General features: G+C 47.4%; 1 protein-coding gene across 1 annotated transcript in view; it reads right to left on the bottom strand.

The window, feature by feature from the left end:
* Positions 1–9,383: 9,383 nt before the first annotated feature.
* The window catches only part of LOC135825877 (uncharacterized), a 40,598-nt gene continuing 35,140 nt past the window's right edge, over positions 9,384–14,841 (bottom strand). Inside the window, exon 12 of the mRNA XM_065338513.1 lies at positions 9,384–9,572. Within this exon, the coding sequence (XP_065194585.1) occupies positions 9,489–9,572 (84 nt within the window). The 3' untranslated portion in view covers positions 9,384–9,488. The remainder of the gene's footprint in view (positions 9,573–14,841) is intronic.

A 14,841-nucleotide genomic window follows, 5' to 3' on the forward strand; every position in this document is an offset into this window, starting at 1 on the left:
TTTCAACTGACTAGCATACCGTGCACGACAAAGAACAGAAAAACTAACATCATCATACACCTGCAGACACTTAGGGTGAGACAACAAGTGAAGAAAAACGGCAGACTCCTTACGATCACAATCACCATCCGACTCCTCGTCTCCAACAACCGCAACCTCGTCCTCCGTTTCATCTCCCAACTCGTCCTCAGTGTCGTCCTCCGTGTCATTCTCCTCATCAACACTGATCGGTCCTAGGCTCGTTTGACGTTGTTTAACCTCTGTTCGTTGACTCCTCCTTTGATCTTGATGGCAACTTGTTACCATTGTTGTTGTTGTTGTTGTTGTTGTTGTTGTTGTTGTTGTTGTTGTTGTTGTTGTTGTTGTTGTTGTTGTTGTTGTTGTTGTTGTTGTTGTTGTTGTTGTTGTTGTTGTTGTTGTTGTTGTTGTTGTTGTTGTTGTTGTTGTTGTTGTTGTTGTTGTTGTTGTTGTTAAATCTTGTGTTCCCAGTGTCCTCGCCGGTGCTTGATCTCCAGTACTGTAATAATTCATTGAATAATTAGCCGTTGATCGTCTAGGTCTTTGAATGTTGATTGTGTTACTTTCTTTGTTTAATTCCGTTCCCTTCAGCCTTCTTTCTCGTTGTTCACAATCAGTGCTTGCCTCATCCATATATGCACGTGCCACCGACACCACAGACTCAGCCCCAGCACCGCCGATGATAGATGTAGGTGGCGGTTCTGGGGGAGGCAACGGCAAAGACGGCGATGAGGACATGTAGTTGCGTTAAAATTGCTTTCGTAGGTGCACAGCATGATTGTTTGTCTCACTTCACAGTTTTAGCGTTATAATTATTAGTTTTTCACCCACCGTTGCACTTAGCTCTCACTTCACTGCTATTGTCTCACCTTCCCTCTTTGTATTTTGGCACTGTATTTTGTTCTCGTAACACATCATTGAATGTATATTTAATCATTGTTCAGCATGGTTACTCTTCAGTCACGACTTTCCACTGATGAATGTGACAAGAAAATTAATTCTGGTAAACTTTCATGACTTCGTTGTAGTGTGGCGATGACTGCAGAATTTGTTCGTTTTATTGCTATAATAATAATAATAATAATAATAATAATAATAATAATAATAATAATGCAATTAGGAGTATAATCGATGCAGACATGGCCAGACAACAACGAGTTCATGGAATTTTTAAGGATTTTTATGTTATTCAAAATCGATTTTCGTGTTCCGCTCATCAGTGAATAGTATCGGAACTGAGGGTACTATGTACAAAAATAGAACATTTTATAACAGCATAATTAATTAAAAGTGTGAACAACAAAGGAAGTGCTACAGCATTACATAATAGGTGTGTGTAAATGTTGTGTCATGTTGCACTGTATCACTTCTTGCTTTGTGGCTGCACTCAGTTATATACGTTAGCACTATGTTTGACACCTATTATGTAATGCTGTAGCACTTCCTTTGTTGTTCACACTTTTAATTAATTATGCTGTTATAAAATGTTCTATTTTTGTACATAGTACCCTCAGTTCCGATACTATTCACTGATGAGCGGAACACGAAAATCGATTTTGAATAACATAAAAATCCTTAAAAATTCCATGAACTCGTTGTTGTCTGGCCATGTCTGCATCGATTATACTCCTAATTGCACTAATAAAATTGCTTTCTCCACGCCGACTCTTTAAATAATAATAATAATAATAATAATAATAATAATAATAATAATTTGGAAAGAATTGGGAGAACTTCAAATTCAAAGTATCAGTCGGGGAAGTGAACTGCCTGAAAAGAGAAAAAAACGCCAGACCCACCAGGACTCGAACCTGGGACCCTGCTTGTCATGAGCAATGCTCTCACCACTGAGCTATGGGACCAGGCTGAACCTAGAAGGCTCTGACAGCTGTCAGCGCCTTCTAGGTTCAGCCTGGTCCCATAGCTCAGTGGTTAGAGTATTGCTCATGACAAGCAGGGTCCCAGGTTCGAGTCCTGGTGGGTCTGGCATTTTTTTCTCTTTTCAGGCAGTTCACTTCCCCGGCTGATACTTTGAATAATAATAATAATAATAATAATAATAATAATGTCACATCCTGGATTCCACAAGCTGCCAAAGCGTTTGGCGCTCTCAAGAAATCGATATTCCACGATGTAACACTGACAATATCCATCAAACGGTCAGTGTACAATGCTTGTGTGCTGTCGACTCTGCTCTAAGGGCCCGAATGCTGGGTACCGCTACAGGCTGATGTTCATGCGTTGTCTGTCGTTCATCTCCGTTGTGTCCGCACCATTCTGGGCATCAGTCGTCAAGATGTATGGAATGACAGGATAACTTATGTTGAAATTCTGGAGCGCTGGGGAGATACCTTGGACATGGAGTGTCGTCTCAACAGACGTCGCCTTGAGTGGCTTGGTCATGTGGCAAGGATGGAGGATGAGCGCATCCCGAAGGCTCTACTGTTCGGTTCGTTTCCCAACAAGAGACCTGCCCATGGTCCGCGGAAAAGGTGGCGAGACTGTGTTCGGAGTGACGTCAAACCACTTGACGACTGGTATGACGTGGCCACCTCTTCTCGCTCCAAATGGCGCCAGGCTTACCGTTGTCTGCCAGACAAGCAGAACAGACTTGTGCGCGCACATGTGTGAGGTCAAGGTCAAGGTGTTTGTGTGCATGCGTGAGAGAGATTGTGCGTGTGTGTGTGTGAGAGAGAGAATGTGTGTATGTGTGTGTGAGAGAGAGAGAGATTCAGAGAATATGTGTGTGTTTGTGTGTGCATGCGCGCGTGCGTGCGTGCGTGCATGGATGTGTGTATGTGTGTGTGTGTGTGTGATTTTGAGAATTAATGCGGGTGTGTGTGAGAGAAAGATGTAGAGACTCAGTGTGTGTGTGCGGGTGTACGCGCGTGTGAGTGTATGTGTATGTTAAACGTGAATACGTGAAACTCAGAGTCGTTGCAAAGCCTCCAATCTCTCTTGTAATACAGAAAGATATTATATATTCTGCCTGTAACTACTCACAGAGAAAGAGTAATCACAACTGTACATTCTGCGTGTAACTGTTCGCATGGAGATATAGTTGTCACAACTGTATTCTGTGACCGCTCAATGGGAATTATAGTTTCCACAACAAATCCTGCAGTACGAAGCACTCTGCGAGCATTCATGAACTGTTTACTTTACACATGTACATATATGGTGATTTGTGACTGGTCATGAGACATTGTGACTAGTAAACAAATTTGTGACTGGTCATGGGGGCTTGTGACTGTTTGACTGGTTACAAGGACCGTGATTGGTCATGGGGCCTTGACTGGTCACTGAGTCCTACGTGTATTTTTTGCGAGCATTAGGTGTTAATAATAATAATACAGCACGCATATAGCTCATATGAAAAATCAAATGAGGGTCATGCATCTGTCGACAACGTCGAGCCAGTGCGTTCCGTCTGAGGCAAATTGCTCCGCTTCCAAAAGAGACATATTGAGAAGCCTGTGGTGTTGAGCACTGTTAAAACCTGGGTATGGTCGCTGTTACCAAGTGGTCTCCTTGTCCAGGGTCAATTGACTGGAAATAGCATCTCTTGGGCCTTGCACTTGTAACACCAGTAGCGATTAGCTTGCTTGACACGTCATTCCAGCTAGACGCTGTAGTGGTGACTGTTCAGCAACTAACCTGTCCGCACAACAACGTTGGCCGATTTCACGGCGATCCCTCTCACTTACCAATCACGCTAACAAGGGTTTCCATGGAGCGTGTTCCTGAAGTTTACAGTCGTGAGTCGCGACTTTGAAGTGCTCCCGTCGATTTCGACGGGTGTTGACAGCTCCGCTCTCAAGCATTCATGCTGAGTGCTCCCTAGATCGTCGATCTCTGAATTTTGGGCAAAATGCCCACAGGACAGGGGAAATCAAATCCCGCAAAAAAACCGGGTCACCATACAAAAAGGTCCCGTACTCGATCGATCTCTTCGCGTGAATAAAAAAGACGTGATTTTTTGCAAATTCTTGTCAAAATTAGCGATTGGACGCGGCTGATGCACTTGCTTTGCTTGATGACCTTGACGAGGAGGGAGCTCCTTTAGTTTCAGAGAGCGACAGCGAAGGGTTGGACGATCTGTTGGATGAGGTTGACATGCTCTCTTCAGACGAAGGCCAACTTGACGCAGAACTAGTTTCTCCTGGTGAAAACTGGAGCGATGCAGATTACAGCGCGAGTGATGCACTCTCGTCTTCTGATGATGATGAGTCAAGTAGTTCATCCGCTGATCATCAGGAAGAGCTGGCTGGTAATGCTCGCGGCGGCAGGTGTCGTCGTGGCCATGGTCGTGGCGTTCCAGGCAGAAGACGCGCAGCAGCTAATGCTGCACAACAGCAGCAGCAAAATTTGCCTGGACAAGGTCGTGCGCAGGGACGTGGACGAGGGACAGGACGTGGCCACGGTGCAGGGTACAGTCCACTGAGAGGAATCAACGATCCAGACGACGCTGATCCAGCAAACTTCCCTGTGTTTGAGCCTCACTCCGAAGCTGGTTTGAAACTGCCACCTGGTTTTGTGCAAGCATCCGAAGTCTATTTTTTCAAGTTGCACTTCTCAGCTCAAATTGTTTCAAAGTTCAACGGCTTCACGAATGCGTATGGGCATGCACATATTCATCAGAAGAGATCATATGCTAACAAGAATGGAGAGTGGACAGAGACCAGTGTTACAGAAATTTCTCGTTTCCTCAACTTTCGTGGGCCTACTCCTCCACATGGCAATGCACCAGCTCCCACAGATCGAAGATTTCTGGAATGCATCCTCTCTTCACAACGGCAACTACGTGCACAAGATGATACCATCTTGCAGACGGTTCAAGGCCCTGTTGTGTTTCCTGGAAATCGTTGACCATGCAGCAGAGGATCCTGGTGACCGCTTGCGCAAAGTTCGCTACCTGTAGAATGTGTTTTTTTTTGCTCGCAGTCTCTTCAAGCCAGGCCAGCACATCGCAGTTGATGAGCGGATGATCCCGTGCAAAGGACGTAGCGTGATGCGCCAATACATGCCAGCGAAGCCCCCAATATGGGGATTCAAGGTATTTGCAGCCTGCGACAGCGCTGGTGCTATTCTGTGATATTTTGAAATGTACACAGGGGAAGCCAATACGGAATGTGGACTCGCACTCGATGTAGTAATTTGGCTCGCCAATGGCCTAGAAGACCAGCAGCATGTTATCTTAACGGTTTTTTTACATGTCTGCCAAGCTCGCTACATTACTAGAAGTCAAAACATCCACCTTATCGACAATGTAGGCAATCACCCACTCTCGTAATATTGGCCGGTGTTTCCGCCGAGTCTTGAGATGTTGCAATAAATAATAATAATAATAATAATGTACATACCAACCGCCGTGGCTTCCCCAACGTCATTAAGCTAGCAAGACACCAAGAGCAGTGGCGTGACAAGCAGGTCGTCACCATGTTGTCAACCGCGCACTGGGTCGATGACCACGTTACTGTCAACATGCATGGCAAAGATGCAGCAGGTCACCACGTCCAACTGGAACTGTATCAGCTGAAAGTCGTCTCCCACTACAACAGAGCACTGGGTGGAGTTGATACCTTCTACCAAATGGCAGAAACGTACAGGACGCTCCGGAGGACCAGGAAGACTTGGAAAGGCATATTCTACGATATCTTAGACAGCAACAGGATGTTTGGCATCTGGTTAGCAGCATATCCAGGTAACACCACACACTCAGTACGCAAACCATTAATAAAATTTTGCTTTGTTTTCCTAGCTTACTATTGCTGTGGTTGGCTCAACGCCCTTGTCTCAGGGGATTCTGTCCCTGCATTAGGTATGCTTGTCACCTGCTATGAGATTGTGTCTAATAATAATAAAATAATAATCCCCACAACTCATTCCAGGAGCATCTTATCAGACAACTTACCGGAATTGCAGTCGACGAACCTCCTCCCAATCGTTCCTTCCGAGGAGCTCCTGAAGAACCACCAGCCAACCAGCCTGCAAGAGTGCTCATGCATACTGTGAAGTATGATGTGCAGAGAAAAGGATGTGTCTTGCTTGCCCAAGTGGGAAAAGAGCTCCGGGTCGTCACGTACAGCAAAGTCTGCGGAGTGTTGCTGCACGTCGGTGAGCAAGACTGTTTCGATCGCTATCACTAAGTTGGCTAAAGTTCCCATTGTTCTCGTAGAGCAGTGTTTGCTGAACACTTGTTACTACTTTTCCTGTCTTCTCCTGTCTTTTTAGTGCTGCACATTTTGTTGGTGCCATCGACAAAAGCCGGGACTTTGTTCTTTTGCTGGATTTAAAGGTTTCGCATCAGTTTTGGCAACATATCTCGAGCCAATGCTCAAAATGATGTGATTTTCGAATTCCTTGGTGTATTACCTTTCGTGGATGAGTTGGGTGACTCCGCTCTTCTTCCTCGCTCACCGGAGGAAATGCAGTCTCCTCGCGCAACTGGGGAGCAGTTTCCATCGGACATTAGTGACATGACGATGCGACGGGAATCAATGGTATGAGCTGATGAACGAACGCTTTACGGAGGAAAAGAAAAAATTGCTGTCGGAATTTTCAATGTGCGGGGCCTCATGTCGGCCGTCAAGAGGAACTCCTTGTGTCGGTGCCTCTCTTTCTACGGCATAGACGTCTGTACCCTTCAAGAAATCAAGTTACCTGCAGGGCTTGACGAGCAGCGAAACGGCTTAAGAGGGAGTACGAGTGGAGCGGAGTGTTAGAGCACGCGGACGGCCAGTGTCATTGTGGAGTCGCGACTTGCAGCTGTTCGGCTTGTTGGTCACCCGGAGCTCCGTCAACGCGGGCATGGAGCTAATGCGAGCGCGTGGCCGAGGTTGCGCTGACTAGTTGGCGGCGGCTAGCCGAGCTCGACTACTTGTATACGGCCTCAGTAACGGAGCTGCCACCCAAAACCTGAAACGCAACGGCTGCAGAATCTTGGAATGTTCGAGTCTGCCTTGTTCGTTCTGCCAATGTGTCATGCAAGTAATGTCTTCTCCCTGAATGTTCGGAACGTTTTTGCAAATTGTCTGTACATGTGAAAATGGGTTGGCCATCTTGTGTAGCTTTCCTCTACGTGGTTCACGGCTGTAGTTTTTATGGTGGGAGATCTGCGCCAAGCCAATGCTGGATTGTTCAATAGTAGACGCTCTGCAGAGCCTGGGAGCCATTGCCCATGGCAGACCAGCATGGCGAGATCTACGCATGAGGGTCTGTGCATTGTCATATTCCAACAGATCCTGAAACAGTCAAACTCAGGAAACAGCACTATCATTATCACTCAGGCTGCAATATTCATAATTATAGACATATTCATAAATAACATATCTTCAATACCCATAAGCTACATTGTATATTATTATAATATAAGTATCATAATTATTATTATCATCGTTCTAGCTCAATTTTTTCCCTGTCATAGTCCTGTTTATCATGTTCAGCATAAGCGAAGTTGTGGATCATGCTTGCATGGTAGACTCCAACGCGTAAATGCAGGTAATAATAATAAATTTCCTTTCAGAAAACATATATTATGTTGCTATTTTGACAAAGTGAATGGTTTCTGAGGTATGATTTGTCCAATGGCAACTAACGGAAATGTGTATATTGCAGGAAGTCAGTGGCACTCTAAAGGGAGAAAATGCGTTGGAGTTTAAACTATCACACGAACAGTCAATCGAGGGGAGGCGAACAACACTTTGTTTATTATTTTTTTCCTTTTCGCCTGGCGTGTTTAGTGCATGCTCCTATCATTCAATTCACCGAGTTGTACGGTTTACCGGGCTTTAGCGCCCGTCGTGAGTTCCCTTCGGGACCGGACACGATAATTTCCTTTTTTTGTTAGTTTCGCCCTGGTTTCTGTTCCATAATAATATTGTTCATTGAGTATTTCACCAATCGGTATGTACGTTGAATGATGACCGTAACTGGACAACTGTTCTAAACATTTCCTCCTTTTGCTTTTGTACCCCACATTAATTTGTATCTCTCTTACATGTACTTGATAAGAAGAAATGAGGCCCATGGAACAATAGGCTACGCGATAATTTCCATTAACAGATATATATTAAATCCTAGGCTCTCCACCCGAGTGTCACGTGTAGTTTAGCTATGCATCTTCCCTAAATACTGAGTACCTCTGATGCTCACTGTCTGTCCACTTGTTTGCGATATTTATGTTTCTAACTCCGAAACGTTTGTTCATAGACTGCATAGATAATACCAAATGCACATGACACGCCGAAACAACTGGTGCAATGCGTGTAAGAATGCAGTGTTCGTTTGAATGGGACCAAAGGTTAATAACAGTTTGTAAACAGACGGTATTATTATTATTATTATTATTATTATTATACGCATTCCTGCGTTGAAGTGTAGCAGCAGTATGCTGCGTCCACAGCTTCGCTTATGCAGAATGGCTTGGGTGAGAGGAGAGGGAAGAGAACGCAACAAGGCAACGAACAACTATGAAATCGGTCACAATAACATGAAGAGAACCAACCTACATATGCATGATTGCACAAGAATGGAGACGACAAAATATAATAGCTATAATCATTGTGCCACAAAACCGGTACACAGGAGATCTGTCGACAATGTAACGAAACATAAAACTCAGTTACTTAATACAGGTTCCACTAAAAACAGACGGTATGGCGATCTATCGACTTGATTGAGTTTTGGCGAGTTGCCTATCAGCAAATGATATTATTTGTAATGAAGCTGCGCGAGGCATTCTACAGAATTTTGAAGCGTAACGGTTTGAACAAAGTGAAAATGCATGTAGTCCAGAACAATGCAAACATGCTACTCAGATCGTCATTCCGAGGCTCAGTAGCATGCAGAGCAAGTTCACCAATAAAACGAGGTTACAACAAACTGCCAGGCCGAGTGCCTAACATGTGTATGACTTAGGTGGGGGAAAAGATCTGATTCTAGCAATACAGAACAAAGAGAAACGTTTGCTGCTAAAACATGATCATCTATAGACATTCTTTCACACACCCTGAGACAAACTTTGCCAGGCTCTATCTTATGGGCAAGGCTGTGAACTGATAAACAAAACTGTCAATGTTGAAAAAATAAGATTTGACCGAAGTACGAACAATGCAAGGCTCCAAACATAAACAGTGTCGTTGTATCTTATCTTGGTTGTGGGAAAGATATGATCACAGGTATAACAACTCGCTTTGATTTGCTATTCCAGAAAAAAATTAATCTACACTAAAACATGATTAGGCTGTTTACTACACAAATGTTATACCGCTGCACGGGGTGGATGTGCACGTCGTTCAGTGATTGGGGCGTGGTGGGGGAGTGTGTGTGTGGGGGGGGGGGGGGAGGGTGGGGGGGGGGGGTTGGGGGGTGGTCGTGGCAGGGAGAGATTGAAACATGCCAATGAATTGATCGCAGGTTGCAAAGAACTAATGGTGGTGACTCGAAATCATGTGGAAGGCGTTGATACGTCAACCCTGCTTTCTGTCATGAACGGGACCATCGTTGACGGCGGCATAATAGATGTGTTCGGCTTTGAATCCATCAGCAGTGTTCTGCAACACATTGATCATAGAGTTGACATAAATAAGGCGAAACTGAATCGTAAACGCAGTTCCTTTTTTTATGTTTAAATGTATGACTACTAATGAATAGTAAAGTTCTCTTTCTCTCGTCGCTGCTCATATTGGTCTATACAGGCAGCTTGTGTATAAGCTTAGTTATATAGTTTTGCATTATTTTAATTTTTTTCTGCTGTTCTTTTGGGCTGCCTTTTGACTCACATGGTGCCCCTACGATCAGACTAGTTATGAGGTAATACATGCGGAAACCAGGCAGGCACAGTGGGTTGATCAAAGACCATGATTGAGGTACGAGAGGCACCTGGTTCAAGTCCTGCCTTGGAGTGGTTTTCTTCAGCCGTGCTGCACCCCACAGTCAACTGGGAACTTACGGCAAGGCACAAGGGGTACATAGATGCGGATAAAGGGAACTTTCCCGCCACTTGTGCCAGTGGTTGTGGGACTTATCCACTAACCCCCTTCGTTAGGCACTGCAGCTGCCGCTAGGGTTTATTATTATTATTAGACACAATCTCATAGCATGTGACAAGCATAGTTAGTGCAGGGACAGAATCACCTGAGATAAGGGCGTTGAGCCAGCCACGGCAATAGTAAGCTAAGAAAACAAAGCAAATATGAATTAAAGCAGAAAATGAATGGAAAATTACAAAGAAAAACGAATAACAGAAGTGTTGCAAACCACCAGTTCTCAAAGGCCTTCGCGCTTATGGCATTGTATTCGTTGAAATGTTGTATTTCGACTCCGCCGTACCGCTGATGTTGCTGCATGGCATACGCTATATGCGCTGTGTGCGTTTTGCTGTATACGCTGTTATGTCCAGTTTTATATGCGTATGTTTTTGCATGTACGCTGTTTTTGCATGCTATAAATAGCTGGTGTTATTAGTGTTCATTGTTAATTATTCGATGAAGTGAAATATACTGTGTGAAGGAAAAGAGTTGTCCTCGTGCCGTGTGGTCGTACGATCCTGACAATTTAGAGAATCTTAGAGGGTTCACAACATTTGGCGACCACGCCAGGATAGGAGCGAGCATGGCAGAGCAACTACACAATTTGGAAGATAGCTTTATCGCCAATGGAGTTCGGTTAGGATTAGAAGGCGAGTTGTTGATGGAACATGTGGAGCAAAGGCTCCAACAGTACGAGGAGCGTGAGGAGCGCAGTGCCAGACGGCGAGAGGAGGCGCTCCGCACCGAGTTTGACAAAACACTAAAGGAGATCAACGAGCGCATCGCCAATTCGTACGAGGGTGATGGTAAAGCCGCGATGGGAGGTACAGAGGAAGCTCCCAGTAATAGCGGGGGGCGTCAACCGTTGATGAAAATCCCCTCATATGATGGAACGCAGCCATTGGAGCGTTATCTTGACCTGTTCGAGGACATCTGTTCCAAGAACGAGTTCGAAGAAAGCGAATGGCTGCTGCGACTGCGCATCGCGCTAGCGGGTAGCAAAGCGGAGAGGATATGTATTGGATGCAATAATTACGAGGAAGCGAAGCGAGAATTGCTCGCCTCGCTCGGAAAGACTCCGGATAAAGCGTGGAAGACATTGCTGACAGGCAAGCAGCGGTCAGATGAGTCGTTTCACCAATACGTTGTCCGTGTTTGCCGAGAGGTAGAGGTGTGGGCCACACTCGCTATGACATAAGATGGCGAGGTGGACACCAAGTATAGCGCCGATATAGGAAAAATGTCCCCGGTGCTGCAAGCAATGGCAAAGCAGGTAATCTTGGAGCAATGCGGACCTGAGATGAAGACGTACCTGGTCGAACGGCAGTGCTACGGGATGTCACTGCGCCAGGTACAGGAGCACGGCGCGTCTTACCAGGTCGCGCACGGACGACAGGGTGATACTGCCAGGAAGCCAGTAGAACGATCCGTGCCAAGGCCCACGGCGTCGGCACAGTGCATGGCGATATCGGTCGCAGATGCAGTGAAGCAGCTTAAGTCGCTGCCACTGGAAGGGAGAAAGGGTTTTCTGCAGCGAGAGAGACTCTGCTGGAACTGCCTTAAGTATGGCCATATGGCCAGAGAATGTCGGTCAGGCTCGAGATGCACGAAATGCCAGAGGAAACACCACCTGCTAATACATGAGGTGTTGGATAGAGCAGGTTACAGCCGGGAGAAACCGACTGAGATAGTTACGGAGAAGAATGTTGGGTCGTGCTGTCTACACTCGCCAAGTGTGCGGCTGATGACCGGAGTGGCACGAGTTGAGGGAAGAACTCGAAACGCGAAGGTTCGCGTGTTCCTGGACTCGGGTGCTGAGGCGTCATTCGTGACTGCAGCGTTGGTGTCAGCAATCGATGCAGAACACGTTGGGGGTGAAAATGTAGAGGTGAAGCCGTTCGGCGCGGAACCAACCCAACAAGCGCATGGATAAGTACGCCATCACGATCCAGGGTAGCTCCGCTAGCATTCGGGCACGCGCGTTCATGAAACCAACGCTTGAGATGGACCTGAAGTGCGCAAGTCCGCAGACCATTGCCCAGTGGCACAGTTGGGGAGTAGAGCTGAGTGACAAGCCTCAACAAGGGACATCAGACGAAATACATATGCTGATTGGTGCAGACTATATCAACGCGGTACTGCACAGCAAGAAGGAAGTTAATGGTGAGACGGTGTGGAACACAGAGATAGGTAATGTATTATCTGGTCCAGCGTCTGCACCAAGTCGAAACAGTCACCCGGTGACCGTGTCATGTGTCACAGCCCACATTGCACAACTATGGCAGTTGGATGAACCTCCAGAACAACATCAGCACCTGCCATCGTTCCCGCTATGTCGCCAGGGCAGAGGGTACCAAGTGGGTCTCTTGTGGCGAAATGAGCGTCGCCCAACGGATAATTTTGCTCAAGCTAGAGTCATCGCAACGCGGCTTCTTGAAAAGCTGAAGAGGAATGGGAAGCGTGCGCTCTATGATGATGTGCTGATCAGGGAGTACCGCGAGCTTGGAGCAATTGAGCTGGAGCCATGTGAGAGCGATGCCGGGTACTATGTACCGCATCATGGTGTATTCCGCGAGCACGCTGCAACCACGAAGTTAAGAGTGGTGTTCAATGCCTCGGCGACGGCTCCAGATGGCAAGTCGTTGAACGACATGGTTGACCCTGGACCGTCGCTATTGCCGAGTCTCGCAGGTATGCTATTACGGTTCCGTGAATATAAGAGCGCGCTGCAAGCGGACATCCGCAAGGCTTTCTTCATGGTCGCGGTTAATCCCGAAGACCGTCCGTACCTGCGTTTCTTGTGGCCCGGTCGAAGCGACAGCGATGAACTGTTAACCTGGAGGCTAACGAAACTGCCATTTGGCGTAAACTGCTCGCCGTACATGCTTACTGCGGTGATTCAGCATCACTTGAAGGAGCTACGGGCGTTGTCTGCACCCAAAGAGCGAGATCGTATTGATCTCTTGCTCACGAGTTTCTACGTTGACGATTTGGTCTCTAGTGTCTCAAATGCCTCGGAAGCCAAGGAGATGCAAGAGTTCAGCGTGCGTGTGCTTACGGATGCTGGCATGGAGTTACGCAAGTGGCGAGGCAACGAAATCCCGTGCGATCCAGAGGCCGGAGATAAAGTCCTCCGTCTGAAATGGAAAACCAGTGATGACTTGCTCAGCAAAGCAGCGCTAGGCGAGTCCGATAGGCCGTCTGTTTGGACCCGGCGATCCCTCCTCAAGTGTGTTGCATCAGTGTTTGATCCGCTAGGTCTAGCAGCACCGGCAGTTGTGCCGGGAAAGATACTGCTACAGCAAGCCTGGAAAGTCGGAGGCGACTGGGATGATATGTTGCCTGATGGCATCGCAGCCGCATGTGCGCAATGGTGGGGAGAGTTGGCCGAAGTGGTGAGCATTGACATACCACGTTGGATTTGCTGCAATCTTGACACGCCGATTGCGCTTCATGCCTTCGCCGATGCCAGTGAGAAAGCGTTTGGATGTTGTTTGTATGCAGTCGTCAATGGACAGTCGCACTTGGTATTTGCCAAGGCCAAAGTGTCACCTGTGTCTCCGCCCACGTTAGCCCGCCTTGAGTTACAAGCAGTATGTTTAGCGGCTCGCTACGCTGAGTTTGTGGTGAAGGAGCTGCGTGTTACCGTCACGCAAGTCTATGGCTGGACTGACAGTCTCACTACCGTTCATTGGATCAGTAATCCATCGTACAAATGGAAAACATTTGTGGCTAACCGCGTCAGTCAAGTCCAAGAGATATCGAAGAAGGTCGGCATTGTGTGGAACCATTGCCCGGGCCTTCACAACCCAGCAGATTTACCGTCGCGTGGGAGTAGTGCACAGCAGATCCGTAGTCCGTTCTGGAGGGGCGGACCAACCTGGATCACGGAGCCCAATGACTGGCCCACCGCATCCTCAACCACAGCTACAGACGAGTCCAGTGTAGAAGTACGAGTGTCAGCCAGGTTCGGAGCACGGACATCCGAGTTATTGATATTCAGGGCAGGAGAGGTACGTGCAAAGTAACTCTTGCCTCGACAGCTGCCCGTGACACGTTGCTCTCCCGCGGACTGTCGGCCCAAGGGAAGACCTTGGAATTGTTGCCAGGGGATGGCACTGCTGAAACGGTGCATGTGTTTGGAGTTCCGGAGGACATGGCGCTGTCGGCCATTGCGTCTTCACTGAGTCGTTTTGGGACACTCTTGGGGCCCGCGAAAAACGAGAAAAAGACGGTTGAGGGCTGCACCTTCAGTACAGGTATCGTATACTACACCATGGTACCCACAATCGCTGTCCCCAGCTCCATCACCGTAGGCCGGTACAAACTGCGAGTTTGGCACAAAGGGCAGACCCCCACGTGCTGGAAATGTAGCACCCCCGGCCACGTGGCGAGGGATTGCAGGGCGATCTCGCAGCAGGGCACCAAGCCCAGTCCGGGAGCTGCAACGTCAACAAGCGAGCTTGGACCACCCCAAGAACCACTTGGGCAGGGGCAGGAAAACCAAGAAATGGCAGCGCTACCAACACCAGCAAAACAGCAACAAGAAGGCAGTGTGAACAAGGAGGCACAGGATCATGTCCCTGATGCACCACAACCTTGGACGTACGCCAATGCGTTGGGAGTTCACACTCCCTGCACGAGTGCTCGAACCGAGGCGACTGCCCCCACATCTTCATCCACACCCGCGTTCCCGATGAGTAGAGGCAAAGCTGGTCACCCATCACCCGATGACCAAGGCTTCAAGCTGGCTCGTGGGAAACACACGTTCCCAGCACGTGTTATTACTCCG

The sequence above is a fragment of the Sycon ciliatum genome, chromosome 10 (genome assembly GCF_964019385.1).
Source record: "Sycon ciliatum chromosome 10, ocSycCili1.1, whole genome shotgun sequence".
In the NCBI taxonomy this organism is placed as follows: domain Eukaryota; kingdom Metazoa; phylum Porifera; class Calcarea; order Leucosolenida; family Sycettidae; genus Sycon; species Sycon ciliatum.